General features: G+C 41.4%; 1 protein-coding gene across 1 annotated transcript in view; it reads left to right on the forward strand.

The window, feature by feature from the left end:
• Window positions 1–16067, forward strand: part of JAZF1 (JAZF zinc finger 1) — a 202863-nt gene extending 186796 nt beyond the window's left edge. Inside the window, exons 4-5 of the mRNA XM_052799301.1 lie at window positions 6399–6568; window positions 13720–16067. Of these exons, the coding sequence (XP_052655261.1) occupies window positions 6399–6568; window positions 13720–13896 (347 nt within the window). The 3' untranslated portion in view covers window positions 13897–16067. The remainder of the gene's footprint in view (window positions 1–6398; window positions 6569–13719) is intronic.
• The last annotated feature ends 458 nt before the right edge of the window (window positions 16068–16525 follow it).

The following is a 16525-nucleotide window of genomic DNA, read 5'->3' on the forward strand; positions in this document are numbered from 1 at the left end:
AATACAAACTGCAAGTCCCGCACGGGACAAAGTGTGAAGCTGAATTTTTGTGAGAGATCATTGGAATTACCATGAACTTTCAGTGACACTAGCAATGTTGGTTCCCACTGCAGTAAGCTATTTGCTCATAGTTATTCATTGTATACTTAAATGTATGCTTTCTGGTCACAAAAATAATTGGCAAGGATGTTTTGGGTTTGTTTTTCTTCATGGGAGGAGAAAGGAAGAACTTGTAATGTTCTTGATCCGAGGTCAAGCTTGTGCTGGTTTTAATCAGCTTTGTCTTTTTTATATTTCAAGGCACAGTATAGAAGTCTTTAGATTTTAAAAGTGACATAACTTACAAATGATGTGCACCTGCTTAGAACCAAGATTCATTCAAAGTTGAGGGGCAAAATCCTTTGTAAACCTCATGGTGGAATGAATTCACTCACGCAAAAGGCAGAATTTATCTTGGCTACAGTGGTGTGAATACCGAGTAAACCCCAGTGTATTGGTTTTTTGTGGCAAGGTTTTGGTAGCGGGTGGGGTTACAGGGGTGGCTTCTGTAAGAAGCTGCTGGAAGCTTCCCCTGTGTTCGACAGAGCCCATACCAGCTGGCTCTAAGACAGACCCGCCGCCGGCCAAGGCCGAGCCAATCAGCGATAGTGGTAACGCCTCTGTGATAACATTTTTAAGAAGGAAAAAAGTTGGGATGGCGGTATTCGGCAGCCGGAGAGAGGAGTGAGAACATGTAAGAGAAACAACCCTGCGGACACCAAGGTCAGTGAAGAAGGAGGGGGAGGAGATGCTCCAGGCGCCGGAGCAGAGATTCCCCTGCAGCCCGTGGTGAAGACCATGGTGAGGCAGGCTGTCCCTCTGCAGTCCATGGAGGTCCACGGTGGAGCAGATATCCACCTGCAGCCCATGGAGGACCCCACGCCGGAGCAGGTGGGTTCCCGAAGGAGGCTGTGACCCCATGGGAACCCCGCGCTGGAGCAGGCTCCTGGCAGGACCTGCGGATCTGTGGAGAGAGGAGCCCACAGAGCAGATTTTCTGGCAGGACTTGTGACCCCGTGGGGGGCCCACGCTGGAGCAGTCTGTGCCTGAAGGACTGCACACCGTGGAAAGGACCCATGCTGGAGCAGTTCGTGAAGAACTGCAGCCCGTGGGAAGGACCCACGTTGGAGAAGTTCGTGGAGGACTGTCTCCCGTGGGTGGGACCCCACGCTGGAGCAGGGGAAGAGTGTGATGAGTCCTCCCCCTGAGGAGGATGAAGCGGCAGAAAATAACGTGTGATGAACTGACCGTAAACCCCATCCCCGACCCCCTGTGCCGCTGGGGGGGTGGTAGAGAATCCGGGAGTGAAGTTGTGCCCGGGAAGAAGGGAGGGGTGGAGGGAAGGTGTTCTGAGATTTGGTTTTATTTCTCATTACCCTACTCCGGTTGATTTGTAATAAATCAAGTTAATTTTTCCCCAAACTGAGTCTGTTTTGCCCGTGACGGTAATTGGTGAGTGATCTCTCCTATCCTTATCTCGACCCACAAGCTCTTTGTTATATTTTCTCGCCCCTGTCCAGTTGAGAAGGAGGGAGAGTGATAGAACAGCTCTGGTGGGCACCTGGCATCCAGCCAGGGTTAACCCATCACACCCAGAAACATAAAAGATAAGGCTCCAGATTTTCACCAGTGTAGCTGGGATGTTGTCTATTCCAGAATGTCAAATTATTAACTATCTGCAAAATGTTTCTGACCTATTTAAATTACTGACTTCATCTACTGGAAAAAGTAGTAGATGGGCATTCAAGAGGTGAGATCTTTGCTGTAGGATTAAGTGATTCTCTTGCTGATTTCAATAGCAAAACTGACTGAAAGAAGAGATAGAGCAAGTCTTTATGGTGCAACTTTGCTTTTCATCACACTACAAAGACTTCTTACCATGCAGGCAATAATCATAATCCCTTTTTGTGCGTGTGTTTACTTTCGGCAAATAAACTGCTGTGATGCAGCCAGCCTTCTCGTTTGTGATGAGTTGTGTTTAAACGCAGCATAAAAATTAAAAGAGAAATAACTTGTCAGAAGACTTTGTGATCCTGTATGTTTTCTGTCTTTTCATAACTAGTAATTTTATATAATACCTGGGTCTGATATGGCATACTATGCGAGGTGTGCCTAGTGGTGTCCACCTCAAGTCCATGCCCACCTCAAGTCCATCTCCACCAGTGGAGTCCACCTCCTCTTTGAGGAGCAGTAGCATTGTCTCAGCATGGAAAATTCCAGAAAAAAAACCCCAAACTAGCATTGTTTCCTTGCCTTTGTTTTGTTTTGTTTCATTTTTTAATCTGCTGGGGGCAGCACAGATGAAGTGAGCCTTTTGGCAAGGCTACTGGAGTGAGGAAGGGGGAAATGGCTTTGTGCGCCAGGGCTGAAGGAATATTGCAAGTGAGGGTGGGGGCAATATTACGAAGATGTTACTGAGTCATTTGGATAATAAAGCAGTGGGTTTAGGTTAGGCTGAGGTAGAACTATGCAGGGTCTCTGAACGAAAGCCAGATGATGAAACTGGATATGTTAAAAAGCAATGAGCTAGCAAGGAGCCTTGGAAAGAGCATTGCCAGAGGAGAGCAGTGCAAGCTACAGCAAGAAGGCAGTTTTCTTGCTATTGTAGAACTAGTATTTAGTTACGGTAATAATATTGTGTATTTGTACACTGCCTTGCTGAAAGCACGTGCTCCTCTATCAGCCTTTCCCCGCCAGATATTTAGACTCTTCATCTTCGAGAAATGTGTGTTGTTGAGTTGGGGGGATTTTTTTACTATTCAGACTTATGAAGCATAATTCCGGTATTTTTCCTTTGAGTACTGATGAGGGGGAATGATCAGTCTGCCTCCCAACCATGATGAAAAAACGGTTAGGCTATAAGCTCATGTGCTACAGGAATGTCTCTGCTCAGTCCCCCGGAAGGGCAGCGTGCCCCAGCACAGCATCCCATTTTCCACGTGCATGGCAATGTCCAAGTGCAGATCAGTGAGCCAGCTCTCTCAGAGCTCTCTTAAGAGTTATTGCAGCTACTTGTCCAAGTCATGCAGTTGTTATGCCCTGGAACAGGCCATAGGTTAGATGCAAAGGTGCTTAATTTTTTTTTTTCCTTTTAAAAAGTAAATATTTACAATTATTATTGTGAAATGCCAACCAAGCTTAAAAAAAGAAAGCCAAGCAAGCTATATCTTGATCAAAGTGCACTGCTGTGCACTTCCCCTTCAGCGCACTGCTGGTACCCTGGCAAGCTGCCCGAAGGAGTCAGCGGCAGCCGGCAGCTCAGGTTGCAGTTTCTACACCTGACGTGTAGCTGAGGGCCAGGGACTCCTGCTTGGCGTGGGAACGGCTTTGCAAAGCCACCGTCCTCGGCCTTACAGTACTTAATTAAAATACCTCATCTAGGGGCTGTTTATTATGGCAGCGCCAACCTGTGTGTTGTGCTTTTTGTTTTCCCTCTTCCCCCCGCCCCCCCCCGCAATGTGTTGCATGCAGTCAGTGAGGCACCGCATGGGTTGCTGCTCTTAGACACTGACAACTGAGGAAATGAAATTCTGAGGCAGAATCAGTTAAAAGCCTGGCTAAATCAGTGTTGTTTTTCTATGGCAACTGAAACAACATAATTATTTAAAGGATAAATTTTTATTGCTAATGAATTTTTTTCAAGACAGTAAGTGTTTTGCATTTTGTTTATACCAAGACCCTTTTAAATACATTTTGGGATTTTTAATTTTTTTTTTTTTAAAAACAGTACAAGCAGTTGAATTCAGTAGGATACTGTTAGATAAAAGCAGTGACAGACTGCAGTTCCAGCTTTGTATAAAGTAATATGCCTTTCAGGTACTTGGCACCGTTAGTATTACTGGTTTTTGCAAGAATATGTATTTATATGGTTATTCATACTTGAAAAAGCTCATCATATTTGTAAAATCCATAGTGACAAGTCTAGATTTAAAAACTTAAGACAACAGAGGATTGCTTATACTGCAATATATTATATATATATTATACTGCTTATATTGCTTATACTTTAAATGACTCTTGACTACACTCAACAAAATCTTGCATTTTTGTGCAGGTAAGCTAATTAAAAGAAAACCATAACGATGGTCTGATCTCACAGATGCTTACGCACGTGGTTTGGTTTCTTCTGTCTCTGCTTCAATGTGTCTATGTGAAAGCATGAGCAAAAGCATGAGCAAAAGTTGTTACAGAATTGAGTCTCACTGTACAAAGTTATTAGAAAAATTAAAAGGATGCCCTGAAAATACAGGAAAACCTATGGAAATACATAATTTCAATGATTGCTGCTTCTCCCCGCTGTTCTGTGTATCTTTTCCCTTATATACCATATTGCATATTAAGTTTTATAGAGCAGCAATTGTTGTTTTATAAAAGCATGCTCCCTGTTACCACTAAATGTAGTGATATCATTAGTAGATGTCTTACAGTCTCAAATGATGTTTTCTTTGGGAGGAAATCACCCCCTCTTAAGGAGGCTTACAAGGGGGGTGACTATAATGGCAGAAATTGTTGGTATCAGTGTTTAGAATTGTGTATTTTCTCATCCTAGGAGTGCATATGTGTATTTACAATAGGGTTTTCTGTTGCATTTGCTTAAAAAAAACCCCACTGAGCTAAAAAGTTTGAAAGGAACAGCTTGAGGAATTTTTTCCATCAAGATACAATCAAGGGCAGGAAATCGTAGAAGCAGAGTTGTGGTTTTGCCTCCATTTTTTTATTAGTTAATTAAACTATAACAACTCTTAACTTCATTTTAGGTTAACTGTTCCTAGAGTTCAGAAATATTTTAAGAGGTCAATAATGCTTTCTTTGGCTTTCGCTCATTCGGTGTGGGATAAGGAGTCTCAGTCAGCAGGGCAGAGTTTTCCAGATGTGCTGCAGAGCGTGTGTGCGTGCGCTCATGTCGACAGTTGTTGACGGTGGGAAACCATCCATCTTTCCTCATCTGCACACCACCCTGTATGGATGAAAACCACAGGAAAGAAACGTGGATAGCCTGACATCTGTAAGCGAACTTACAGTATCTGATTAAAGCTCAGGAGCCCCGAGTACTTGCAGCTACCAGTTAACATGCGCTTTTACTCAGTGATGGAGAGGTGCCGACTCTAAGTGAGAGTACTGGGGGAGGGGGAATCCGAAGGGAAAAATCTGAGATGATAGGTGTGTAAGCAAAAAAAACCCAAAGACCTCGTTGTACATTGCAGCATGGGCTTTCTCTGTGAAGTCAGGACTTTTCTTTTTTAGAGTGCCGTGAGGCATCTGTCTGCATTTTCTTCTCTGCGTGTAGAGCTGCTTAGAGGCGTGCACTTAAAGGGCATGTGAGGGAACCAAATAGACCCATGCAAGTGTCACATAACTGTCTTTAATAACAGGAGTTATTCCAGCACTCGGAGCCAAATTGTCTTTCAGCAGAAAGGATAAAATTTAGCAGAGCTGGGAAAGGGAAAGACGAAAGGGGAGGGGAAACACAGCACCACCTCCTGCTGACACCACAGAAGTTTCCCTCAGCTTTCCCTCTCTCTCCCTCTGTGCATATATTTTCTTTTTAATCAGCTGGGTCTCTTCCCTCCCCTGCTTTTTTTTTTTTTTAAGTGTATTTTTATAGTTGGAATTCTGCTTTCCTAATTTCTCTTGTTTCACATTTAACTTCTTCAGAGGATTTCATTAATAGTTATTGCAATTAAAAATAATAAATAAACTCAGCACCAGCTGCTCAAATGGCTGTCATAGCATATCTGGAACATAATGCGGTCTGTTCAGGGCAGCCACACAATGCAATTTATCCCCACACCTGAGGGAATGAATTTCACAACTATAATTGCTACAATATAATTCTTATTAATGTTCTGCTATAATTCCTATTAATTCCAAAGGGCTAGTAAATGCATTAGGACTTGTCAACATATTATTTTACACTGTTTATGATCTGTAGAATTACGTTCTTCAGTATTGTATTGCATAAAGAAAAGCCTTAAAAGTAGCTTTAATTGCAGGGAGGGGGGGACACCACATTTTCTGTTTGGACACTGGGAAAGACGGAAGGATCCTGGTGTTTGAGGAGTAATGAAATTGTATTTTAAAATCAGTCCTTCAAACTTTCTATGCCACACAGTTAACAGTTTATGAAGATATATTAATAATGCCTGTCCTAGTTATTAGAAAAAGAACCACTGGTGTCTTTATGAAGGAATAAATAACTATAAGAAAGATAGGTTTAGAAAATTAAAAATAACTGTCTTCCAGCAAAGACAAAAGTGAGGATATTACAAGTCATTGTAACTGATGTAATAAATGTAGAATGTGTTATCTTGCTGTGCTCTTATTTATTCTTGTTTTATCTCACAACCCTGCTTTTCTAGGTAGTGAATATGATGAGGAGGAAGTAGACTATGAAGAATCAGACAGTGATGAGTCCTGGACTACAGAAAGTGCTATCAGCTCTGAAGCTATCCTTAGTTCAATGTGCATGAATGGAGGGGATGAGAAACCTTTTGCCTGTCCTGTTCCTGGATGTAAAAAAAGATATAAGGTAAGCAGTAGTGCAGACCTACCTTATTTCCCGCTGAAGCGGGGGGGGGGGGGGGGAGGGGAGCCTCTAAAATCAATTTTTACCTTTCTTGTTTAATAGACTTTTCACATTTATTTTTGTGGTATTTTAGCAGAGTACATATTCTATTGACTGGTTTCCTCTCAAGCACAGCCAAGTTACCAGTTTTACAAAGGATGTAGCCTTTTGCATCCCTTTCTGTCAAGAGATATTACCTATAGTGACTCCTTTGCTTTACACATTTTAACTAGCTTTCTATTATTTAGACAAACTAACTGCAGAATGCAGGAGGTACTACGAGCAAAATAATCTCTTGGGTCCCTTTCAGAGACACTAATTCCTTCCAGAGACAGTGAATTCCTTCTGCTTAACTGCTAGAGATACTGCCTCTCCTTTTAGTGAGACTAGGCCCAGGGTACTTTTCTTGGTAAAGGTGATGTGCGGAAGGTGGTGGTTAATGTTTTGCAAGTCAGAGGTCACCTCGGGAAGGCAGAGCCTTGGAGAAGTTCTGGCATCATTCTGTCCTGGGTCCAAGTCTCCGTGACCTGTCTGCACAGCCGTCAGTGTGTCTGGCCCCACGTGCAGGGCTTGCATCCCTCTGCGTGACATGCTGGGAAACAATTCCCCACCACCACCCCCTTTTTAATTACCCTCGATCACGAGAAATTTTTGTCTGTTTATGGGAGTGAAACATCTTTAATTTGAACCTTGAGATGGCTGGTATAGAACATGCCGTGATGTTGCGAGGACAGGAGTATTGCTTCATGTGAACTGGTGCAGAAACAGATGAAATCGTATTGAACAGCTTGGACTTCAGTATGGTATTCTGTAGTCATTGACATTTGGGAACAGAAATAGCATGTTGGCACAGTTCCTCTAAATCATTTCCTAAAGTCTTTGCATGAAGTACTGGAAAATTCAACCACTGACCTATACCCTAGAAAAAGCAGTGGTGGTTGCATTGGTTTTATACTAGTTTTATTTTATGTCTTCTTCTTTAAATAACTGAAAAGTAGGGACTTAGAACAGAAATATGAAAGAAAAATATAGGAAGACCAATAACATTTGAGATAAAACAGTTGTGACAAGAATGAATAAACTGTGCCTGAAGCCGCGTAGTGGATGAAAACATGTTTCAGTGATGCTGCAGCTGTTCTGGACTGCGGCAGCTCCCATGGCAGCAAATCACAAGACTCAGATTCATATACAGATAATTAATACTGACAATGCTTACTTAAAACATGAGCAAGAAAGCAGTGTGCTCATTCCTTAGTGACATACAAGTCTTTTTTTTTTTTGCAGAGATTAGCCTTAATTATGTAATGGTTATTCTCTTCAGTTGAGGAAAAACTGAACACCATCTCCAGGGGCAGGGCAGAGGGAAAGATGTTTTCAGACTATTTGCAAGTATTACGTTGCAGATATACCCACGTTATTCAATATTAATACTTTTCTTGCAAGTGGTAGAAGCTGTGCTAAATGAAGGGTATAGTATAAAAGCTAAATCCCTAGCTCAGGAAGCAAACAAGCCATGGTGATTGTTAGAAGTCACTGTGCCCACAGGGCATCTATGCATTGCAGAAAACATTCACTTAATGGCAAAGGCTAGAAGGAGAAGCCTGTAATTTGCTATATCCTGTCTGTTCTCTGTTTGACTGCCAGCCCTCTGTCTTTTTATTGCCCAAATAAGCAAGCTGTTTCTGCCTGCTTCTGCTATCTCACTACCTTCATCTCAAATGCATGAGGACTGTCTAAGGGGTATCTTGTACACCATTAACGTTAGAACAGTCAGACAGGGAACAAATTAACGACCCTTAGAGAGGCTGACAGACAGAGAGCAGCAGCAAATAAAAAGTACCATGTTTTCCTAAGAGACTCACCTCTGTTTAGTCCTGATAGGAAAACACATGTCCTTAAACTCTGCCTCACCTCATTTCTCTTTTCTGTGGGCTCTGTTTCCTCCCTTTTTTCTTTTCAGCCTAATTTTTTTTCTCTTTACATTTTTATCTTTTGTTTCCTTCCTTTTAGCTTTGTGTCAGCTGTGTTTCTTGTTTCCTCTTCATCTTCCTTCTGCTTAACCCCCTCCTCTGATGAATTATTTGTGGAGTCTGGGTAGGGAGTCCTGTGATCAAAGCACTGGGATTTTCTGGTGGGTACTGGATAATCACAGTCAGGGCTGTAAAACAATTATGGAGCTCCAAACAGGAACACGGACATGCACATACAGTAATTGCCAGGCTCACTTTACGGCTGAGAAAGGATGCATTCCTTTAGGGAGCGAGGAGGAAAGGAGGATATACACAGTTTTCTTTTGTCTGGCCTTAGGTGACGTACATTTGAGAAGCAGAAACATTATTTTTAGATGTGTTATTTGTATTACAGTACTGCTTAAAGGACCCAGTAGGGATGGGGCTCCTTTTTGCAAACAATGTACAAGGATAAAAGATGGCCTCTGCACTGAAAAGTCATTAGGGAAAGGTAAATAAGACAAGAATGAGTACAACAAATACTCCCAAGGAATGGGCTGGGGTGGACAACGGAAACTAGTGAGAACGTGTTTATACACAAGCCCAGATGAGTATCAGAAAACCCTACTGGCCTCCTGCCCAGCTGCTATCTCTTGGCAGTCTCCCATAAGCAGTGCAGTAGAAGTGAGTCATAAACATATAGTTGTTCTTTGGGAACTTTTTTTTTTTTAAAGAAATAAAATTGCTTGCTTAAAATATTTATAGGTACTAAGCTCCCTATATAGTATGGCACAGGTTTTAATGAGAAGCTGGAGGTTCGGGGCGGGGGGGGGGGAAGTGCTTTTTTAATTATTTGTAAATTTGTTTGTGGGATAGTTAGAAACAGCTAAATTACTCTGGAGCACACTGACTTCTAAATGCTTAAAACAGAAGCCTCTGAACTAATTTCTCAGGCTTGCTTGCTTCTTCTCTAATTATGGTTACTGACCTAGAGAACAAATTTGTAAGTGTTTTATAGTTTTCCATTTATGGATTTTTTTTTTTTTTTGCTCATATGATTTGTATTTGATTTTTGAAAAGATCATCCGTGTGATGTAAAGGAACCCAAAGATCTTAGTCTTGTTTCTTTGGAGTTCACCCTCACCAAATTTTGGCTTTACATCCGCATTTAGATGACTTGTCCAGAAGTCTGTGGGTATTGAGTTGTTAATGTGCTTTGCAAAATGCTACCTGTAGGAGCTAAAGTGTGGATTTATGAAGCTGGCAATTTTGGTATTTTATTCAATACCACCTATGTGTGTCAGTTATTTGATCTTTAGCTCTGGAGAAAGACATTCAAAAGGCGTATATGCTGTACATAAACTTACTTGGGCAACTTCCAAAGGGCAAATGAAGTTTGATAGATAATAGATACAAAAAAAACCCCACAGATAATGCATATGTACTATTATAGAGAAAACACTGGAGTATTTGTCATAATTTTTCTAGTTTGTGCAAATACAATAACACAAGAATAATAGATTACCATACATATAAAATGTAGCTTATATGCATAACTGCTTTTGGCCTTGGGCAAGAGGAGAAGTGGTACCTTCCAAGAATGCCGAGACATTGGGCTTGTCTTTCAGGCAGGTAATGGGACAAAGGTCCTAGGCCTGTTGTGTGGGCAAACCCCCCAGGAAGGCTGATGTAAGAGCAGTGACACTCAGCAGAGCTTAGGGAGGGAGAATATTGAAGTGAGAGAGGGAAAGAAGGGAATTTAATTAAAAGAAAGGAGCAAGCCAGAGCTTGCAAGTCGAGCAAAGAGGAACTGGACCCACAAAGAAAACTTTGGGGGGAACAGCCAAGAGATATAAAAACATGTATGATGTCCAAGTCCTGAAACAAGAAATCCTCCCAAACCATCCTTGATGTCTGTGTTCCTACATGAAGCGGGTGGCAAGCTCTCACACCTTCTGCAGTGTAGTGGCCTCATGAGTACTGCTGTGCAAGGGGCCCTGCGCAGCAAGTGCCCTTGTGTCCATGCAAACCAGGTAGTGCCAGTCTAAACTTCCGTATCTCCTCCTGATTTGGTCCCAGGTTAATAATTGTTTCCTCCTGTTTTAGTTTTTAGAGTGCCCTTCTATACTGCCATCTTCTTCCTCAATCATTTGTGAGAGTAAATAATGAGCAATCTAAGTAACTGGAGCAATAAAAATGATGTACGAGTTTGGCAGTGGGTTTTGCCATACCTCAACAAACTCAACCCAGACGTACAACAAAGTGTTTACATTACAGCAGTGGAAAAAGTGCTGAAGAGTGGACTGTAATTCTAACAACAGTTTTCTTTTAGGAGTACAGGTCAAATTTCATGTCATACTAGCTCCTCATACTCTGCGTGGTTTACTATTTTTCAAACCTTCCATGGCCCAATTCATTCCACATAGGCTTCTGGTTTAGCATTTCCTTAATTTTTTCTGCCTGAAAGTACTTTTCCCTCTTCATCAAAGTGTGTGGTGTACTCTTTACTAGAGGCTGAGTGGATCATTAAAAAATCTGGATCAGGAGAGTACCATTGGCATGGAATGGGGGCGATATTTGTGATTGCAGATTTATGGCATCTGTAGCATTTGATACTCATTTACATGTTAAAGTGATTTCTTACAAAAATTAAAAGTCTAAACAGGTTTCTGTAGTTTCCAAACTATATATAGGCTTTGGGGATAACTTTGTTTTTAAAATTTCACCACAGTAGCAAAAGTTTAGCAGATCACCCCCAGATTTTCTCTTTGGAGGTGCAGGTCCTTAATGGTACTTAGATGTTGACAGAGGCCTTATGACAGTCCTCATGCCATCCAGTGACATGCCCGGCCCCCTCACCTCAACAGTCCTGCAGGTGCTGAAGGTTGTAACTATGTGCAAAACCATCCAAAATCTGCCTCAGGATCTCAGATAACTTGCAGGGAATTCACTTGACTGCTCTTGAGGACGAGTTGTAGGTTTGATGTGCTCTTGTCTGTGTCGGTGGTACGGCCTTCTACCTCCTCTGAATGCTCTTCACCCAGCAGTAACCTGCACTAATGGCTCGTATCCTTCTGTCTGGTTTGTATTGAAGACTTAAAGATTCTCGTCTCCCACATCTCAGATGACAGCTGTGCAGTTGTCATCCAGTATTTTTAAGGATGTAAAGGACAATTTGGGGGCTGGATTTGCAGCTTCAAGTGAGGATTCAGTGCCTGGATGCTCTAGAGAAGCATGAATTTCTGGGCAGAGCAGTTGCTTGGAGTCTTGTCCCATAGCCTTTTTCCAGGGTGGATATTTTAGGCTAAGTTTTTCCTTCTAAATGATTTCCACAAATCAACCTCTCCAGACACCCAGGCTGCCCTAAAATGCCACTTCAGTGGTACAGATTACACTGGGCATTACGAGCTCTGATGAGAACAGTACCGCGCTCAACTTTATGATTGAAACCGGAGAACTGTTTTTGCTTGAAGATTAAAAATATATTGCTGCCATGGCACAGTTAACGTGTAATAAATGAGGACCAGCATTTTATGTTGTAAGGTGAGAACACATAGCTATCTGGGAGACTGGGCGGCTTCTCTTGCAATTACACTCCTACTTTCCTTCTAAGTTCCTTATACTTCTCCTTTGCTGTTGTGAGCTGTGGTTAGAGCAGGGCAGTGGAGGGCAGCACGCACAGGGACTGTCTCTCTCAGGAGTGGGACGTAACACTCGAGATTCTGACTCAGAGTTAAGTTGGATTAGGAGGTAGGAGAGGAGAACAGGAAGCGTTGGCAGGAGGGGTGTGGTATTGAAGGTGTTAACCTCGTGCCTTTCTGGGGTTTGCTTTCTGATGTATATAGAGTCTTCTGAAGTTTTAGGAGTTGTAGCTCTGTTCTGTTTTCTGAAGGCTTTTTCCTTTTTTTTTTTTTAAACAAATTGTCTAATTTGTCTAATTGCTGTGAGTTCCAAGCTGGAGCTTTCACTTCCTGTAAGCTGCGCATTGATAAAACTGGTTGCCTGAAGAGCCAAGGGCACTTTTTATTATATGTAACACGAGGCAGTGGTCCCGCAAAGACAAAATCCCTGAAGCTTAATTTAGTGGGTTAATTAATATCCAGGCTGTTAATTGATTCTAGGATTTTTTAGAAGCCTGAGATACGTATCTGGAAGCTTTAGAGAGGACACAGTAGAGCCTCGGAGCTGTATGTCACAAATTGTCTTGGATTCCACTTTGGTTTCTTCCTAGGAGAAGCTCTAATGAAAGACAGTTTGCCTGTCCTTATTTTTCCAAAAATCCAAGCTCTTTTAGTGGAAGCAGATAAGACAGACTCCAGTAAGACGAATCCTACATAAAGCAGTTTCACAACAGCTGTTGAGACCACAACAGCTTCTTCCATTTTTGCCAGACATATGTGAAAAGGAGGACAGGGGTACGATTTTGATTTATGTTAAGGTTCTTGATTAATCTAGAAAAAGTGTTGCCTGTTCCCTGACCTTGGCAGTGTAACGGTGTGTTGTGGTGCTGTCTTTTGCTCTTTTGTCCAAACTAGTGGAGATCAGTTGTCTAGTTTTAGCTGTAGAATATTCCTAAACAATAGCTATTTTGAAGACAGCTTCTCTGGATTATTTTCTAGTGCCCCTGTGTAACTCTTTGAGTTAAGTGTTCCCTGCAGTTAATTCTTTGGAGACAATGTGCAAACTATCAGAATTTGCTGGTGCCTAAAGACATATCTAGAAACAATGACACAAAACAGAACAAACACACCATGGGGGGAGATTCAGCTTTTTGAAGAAGCGTGACTCAAGTCCCCATGCCAATTCTTTGTTTGCTTGTAAATGAACCTCTGAATAAAATTTGTCAATGCTCTATGAAAAAATGTCAGGAAGCAAAGAACATCCATGTGTGAGCCCATTAAATAGTATTTTTTGGAAAGTGCCATACATTGGGAGATAAAAATCAGAATTACCCAGGTAGATAAGTTCCACGTGTTAGAACAGCACAGATTATTCTCCTTCTTGTCCCACCTCGTATCTTGAACAACACATGCATAACACCTAGTGGGAGTTCCTAGCAATTTGTGTGATTTTTGCCCACAACATTAATCAATTTTTGTTTTTTAACTGAAAGCTAAGCCATTATCAGACCACTTGACCACTAACATTTTACTTTCTCACTCACAGAATGTGAACGGTATAAAGTACCATGCCAAGAACGGCCACAGAACGCAAATCCGCGTACGCAAACCATTCAAATGTCGCTGTGGAAAGAGTTACAAGACAGCTCAGGGCCTGCGGCACCACACAATCAATTTCCATCCCCCCGTGTCTGCTGAGATTATCAGGAAGATGCAGCAATAACGTGCTGGTCACAAATGTGCCAAGAAATCCTCACCAGCAGTTGCTGATTTTGAGAACAGCCACCTTTTTCAGGGGAAGCACTCAGCAACCCTTTAAAAAAATAAAATGCATGCTTTAAAATTTTCTGTAATTTTGGAATGATGTATCTTTGTAGAGTTAATGATTTTGTACATTTGCACATGTAATCATCATACCCATTTTCATTACTTTGAGATAAGGTGCTATAAAAGCTATAGGTTCTTCAGAACATTTTTCTCCAAAACAAACAAAAAAAAAATTAGGGGGGCGTTGCATATTTAGTTGTACTGAAGTGTTGAATAAGAGTGAGAGGAGGAGAGCTTGGCACTGACATCCTTTCAAGATTGTAATGTGATGAAGACTTTCAATGCATCTGTCAATGTGTGTGCAAAACCAAAACGATACCACCCTCGTCAAACTATAGTTAACATGCCTTACATAATGGAGTTATCAGTGGAGTAGCAAGTCTTTTAGGTAATGGAAATATAAATAAGAGAATGTTTAACATAATATGCTAAAAATATTTTCATACTTAAATAACATACATAAAAAGGTGTGCTTGCTGTATTTTATATTATCTTGCAAATCTTTTTTTTCTCCCTCTTGAAATGCTGAAAATCTTGCCATTCAAACTAGTAAACAATCACTTTAGTGTTAGAAATTACTACTTTTTTTTTTGTACAAGACATATTATGTTCATGCCCATCAAACTTTTGAGGACCAATATCCCAGTCCAACTAAATATTTACCCCTGAACTATCTGTTAGAAAGACACTTGGAAATACTTAAGTGCAAATTTATGTGTGTGTGAGAAACAATTATCTTCATCTCAGATGAAGTTTTAAAGCACTTTGTAGTTCTCTATTGCCAACAGATTTAATGTTTTATGTGTTGCCAATTCTTGCAACTACTGTACGAGCATGTGCCTGTGGTTGCAAATAAAAATTAAAAATTCTACGCATGGTTTAAGGAGGTCCATTATTTGTGCTAAGGGAGTTTCTAATGCCCCTCCCTCACATTCATTGTATTTTGAGATTTTCTTTGTGCATTTTTTTGCTTCTCATTGTAGGTCACTGCATTCCATTGGGAAGTGTCTGTTTAGCTTTACGATTCATTTTGCTGAAATATGACATATGAGCCTTATTGAAGATTAAGTGCTTCTTGCAGCAGGTGGTCAGAGACTGACTTAAAACAAAAGCCAACATGAGAGCGCTTCGTGTCTGGACCATACCTGAACATTTGTTGCTTACCATCCTGCCTTGAGCGTTCTTCTCTCACAAGTGCTATTCTTGGAATTCAGCTGGCCAGGAGGGGAGGTGGGCACCCCCCCCGAGCCCAGCACCATTTCTCACATGGTGAGTGTTAGGGAGGAACTCGCTGTGTTAAACACAGTAACCGCCTTTGCTTGGTTCCTGTTCTTTTACGGAAGTGCAAAAGAAAGCTCAAATAAAGGAGGAATGAGCTTTCCCTCTGTTTTTTTTCCAAAGCTTTAAAGGAAAACTTTGTAAGGATGACAATTACCTATTCTCCAGCAGAGTAAAAGTCCCATTAAAACACTTAGGAATCATCCTAACAAATAAGCGTTTCAAAGGAAACGCCACTTTTTCAGATCCTGGAGAGGTGACAGTGCTTGCCTTGTGCAGTGCTGTCAGCCAGGTTTAGAGGATGATCCAGACATGAGAGTTACTGGTACACAAGGGGCCCCAGGTGGCCGCTTCCCACCTTCTGCAGTTTTGGCAACAGATCTGGCCAACAAATACCTTCTGGCTCTGCTCCTAGTGCAAGAAACTACAGGCTGGGTAAGTTCGTTCAACAGCTAAACAGTCATAAAAGACCATTGTTGCATGTAAATTCCTTTGAACTATAAAAATGAAATTCCAGTTTCTATTTACCTATTCATTGTGACAGTATTATTAAACAGGTAAAGATGGGACTATTTTGTTATACTGTGTATAGTGAATGTATTGTACTGTGTCTGTGAAAAGTGTGCTTTAAATTATATTTTCATATGTTTTGTTGGGGACAAAGTACTTTACGTTTGAAAGTGACAGAGGTTTGTTTTAGAACTGAAGGCAACTTAAAGAATTCCTGTCAAGAAAGCTGCTTATAAATGTAAATCAAATCACATTTAAAATAAACTGCCTCTGACCCAAGACAACTGCTCTTTACTCGTTACTACCCTCAAGAGTTAAGTTCTTGGGCTGTATACAGTCTTTTATTTGTGTATTTTACTTTGGTATCATCAAACTCTGTATTCAATAAACACCTGAAGGAACTTAAGCACTACACCACTAATGCATAAAATTACACAGAATGCTACAGCCTGGAGAAAAAAAAAAAGTGAGTATTTTGATTTAAGCAGTCAAAAGGACTTCAGATTTCACAGGCTGTTCCCTTCCAACATCACCAGATAAAATTTGGACTGATGCTAATGTATTGGTTTTGTGTGGCAAGGTTTTGGTAGCGGGTGGGGTTACAGGGGTGGCTTCTGTAAGAAGCTGCTGGAAGCTTCCCCTGTGTTCGACAGAGCCCATACCAGCTGGCTCTAAGACAGACCCGCCGCCGGCCAAGGCCGAGCCAATCAGCGATAGTGGTAACGCCTCTGTGATAA

Source organism: Harpia harpyja, chromosome 1 (genome assembly GCF_026419915.1).
Source record: "Harpia harpyja isolate bHarHar1 chromosome 1, bHarHar1 primary haplotype, whole genome shotgun sequence".
NCBI lineage: Eukaryota > Metazoa > Chordata > Aves > Accipitriformes > Accipitridae > Harpia > Harpia harpyja.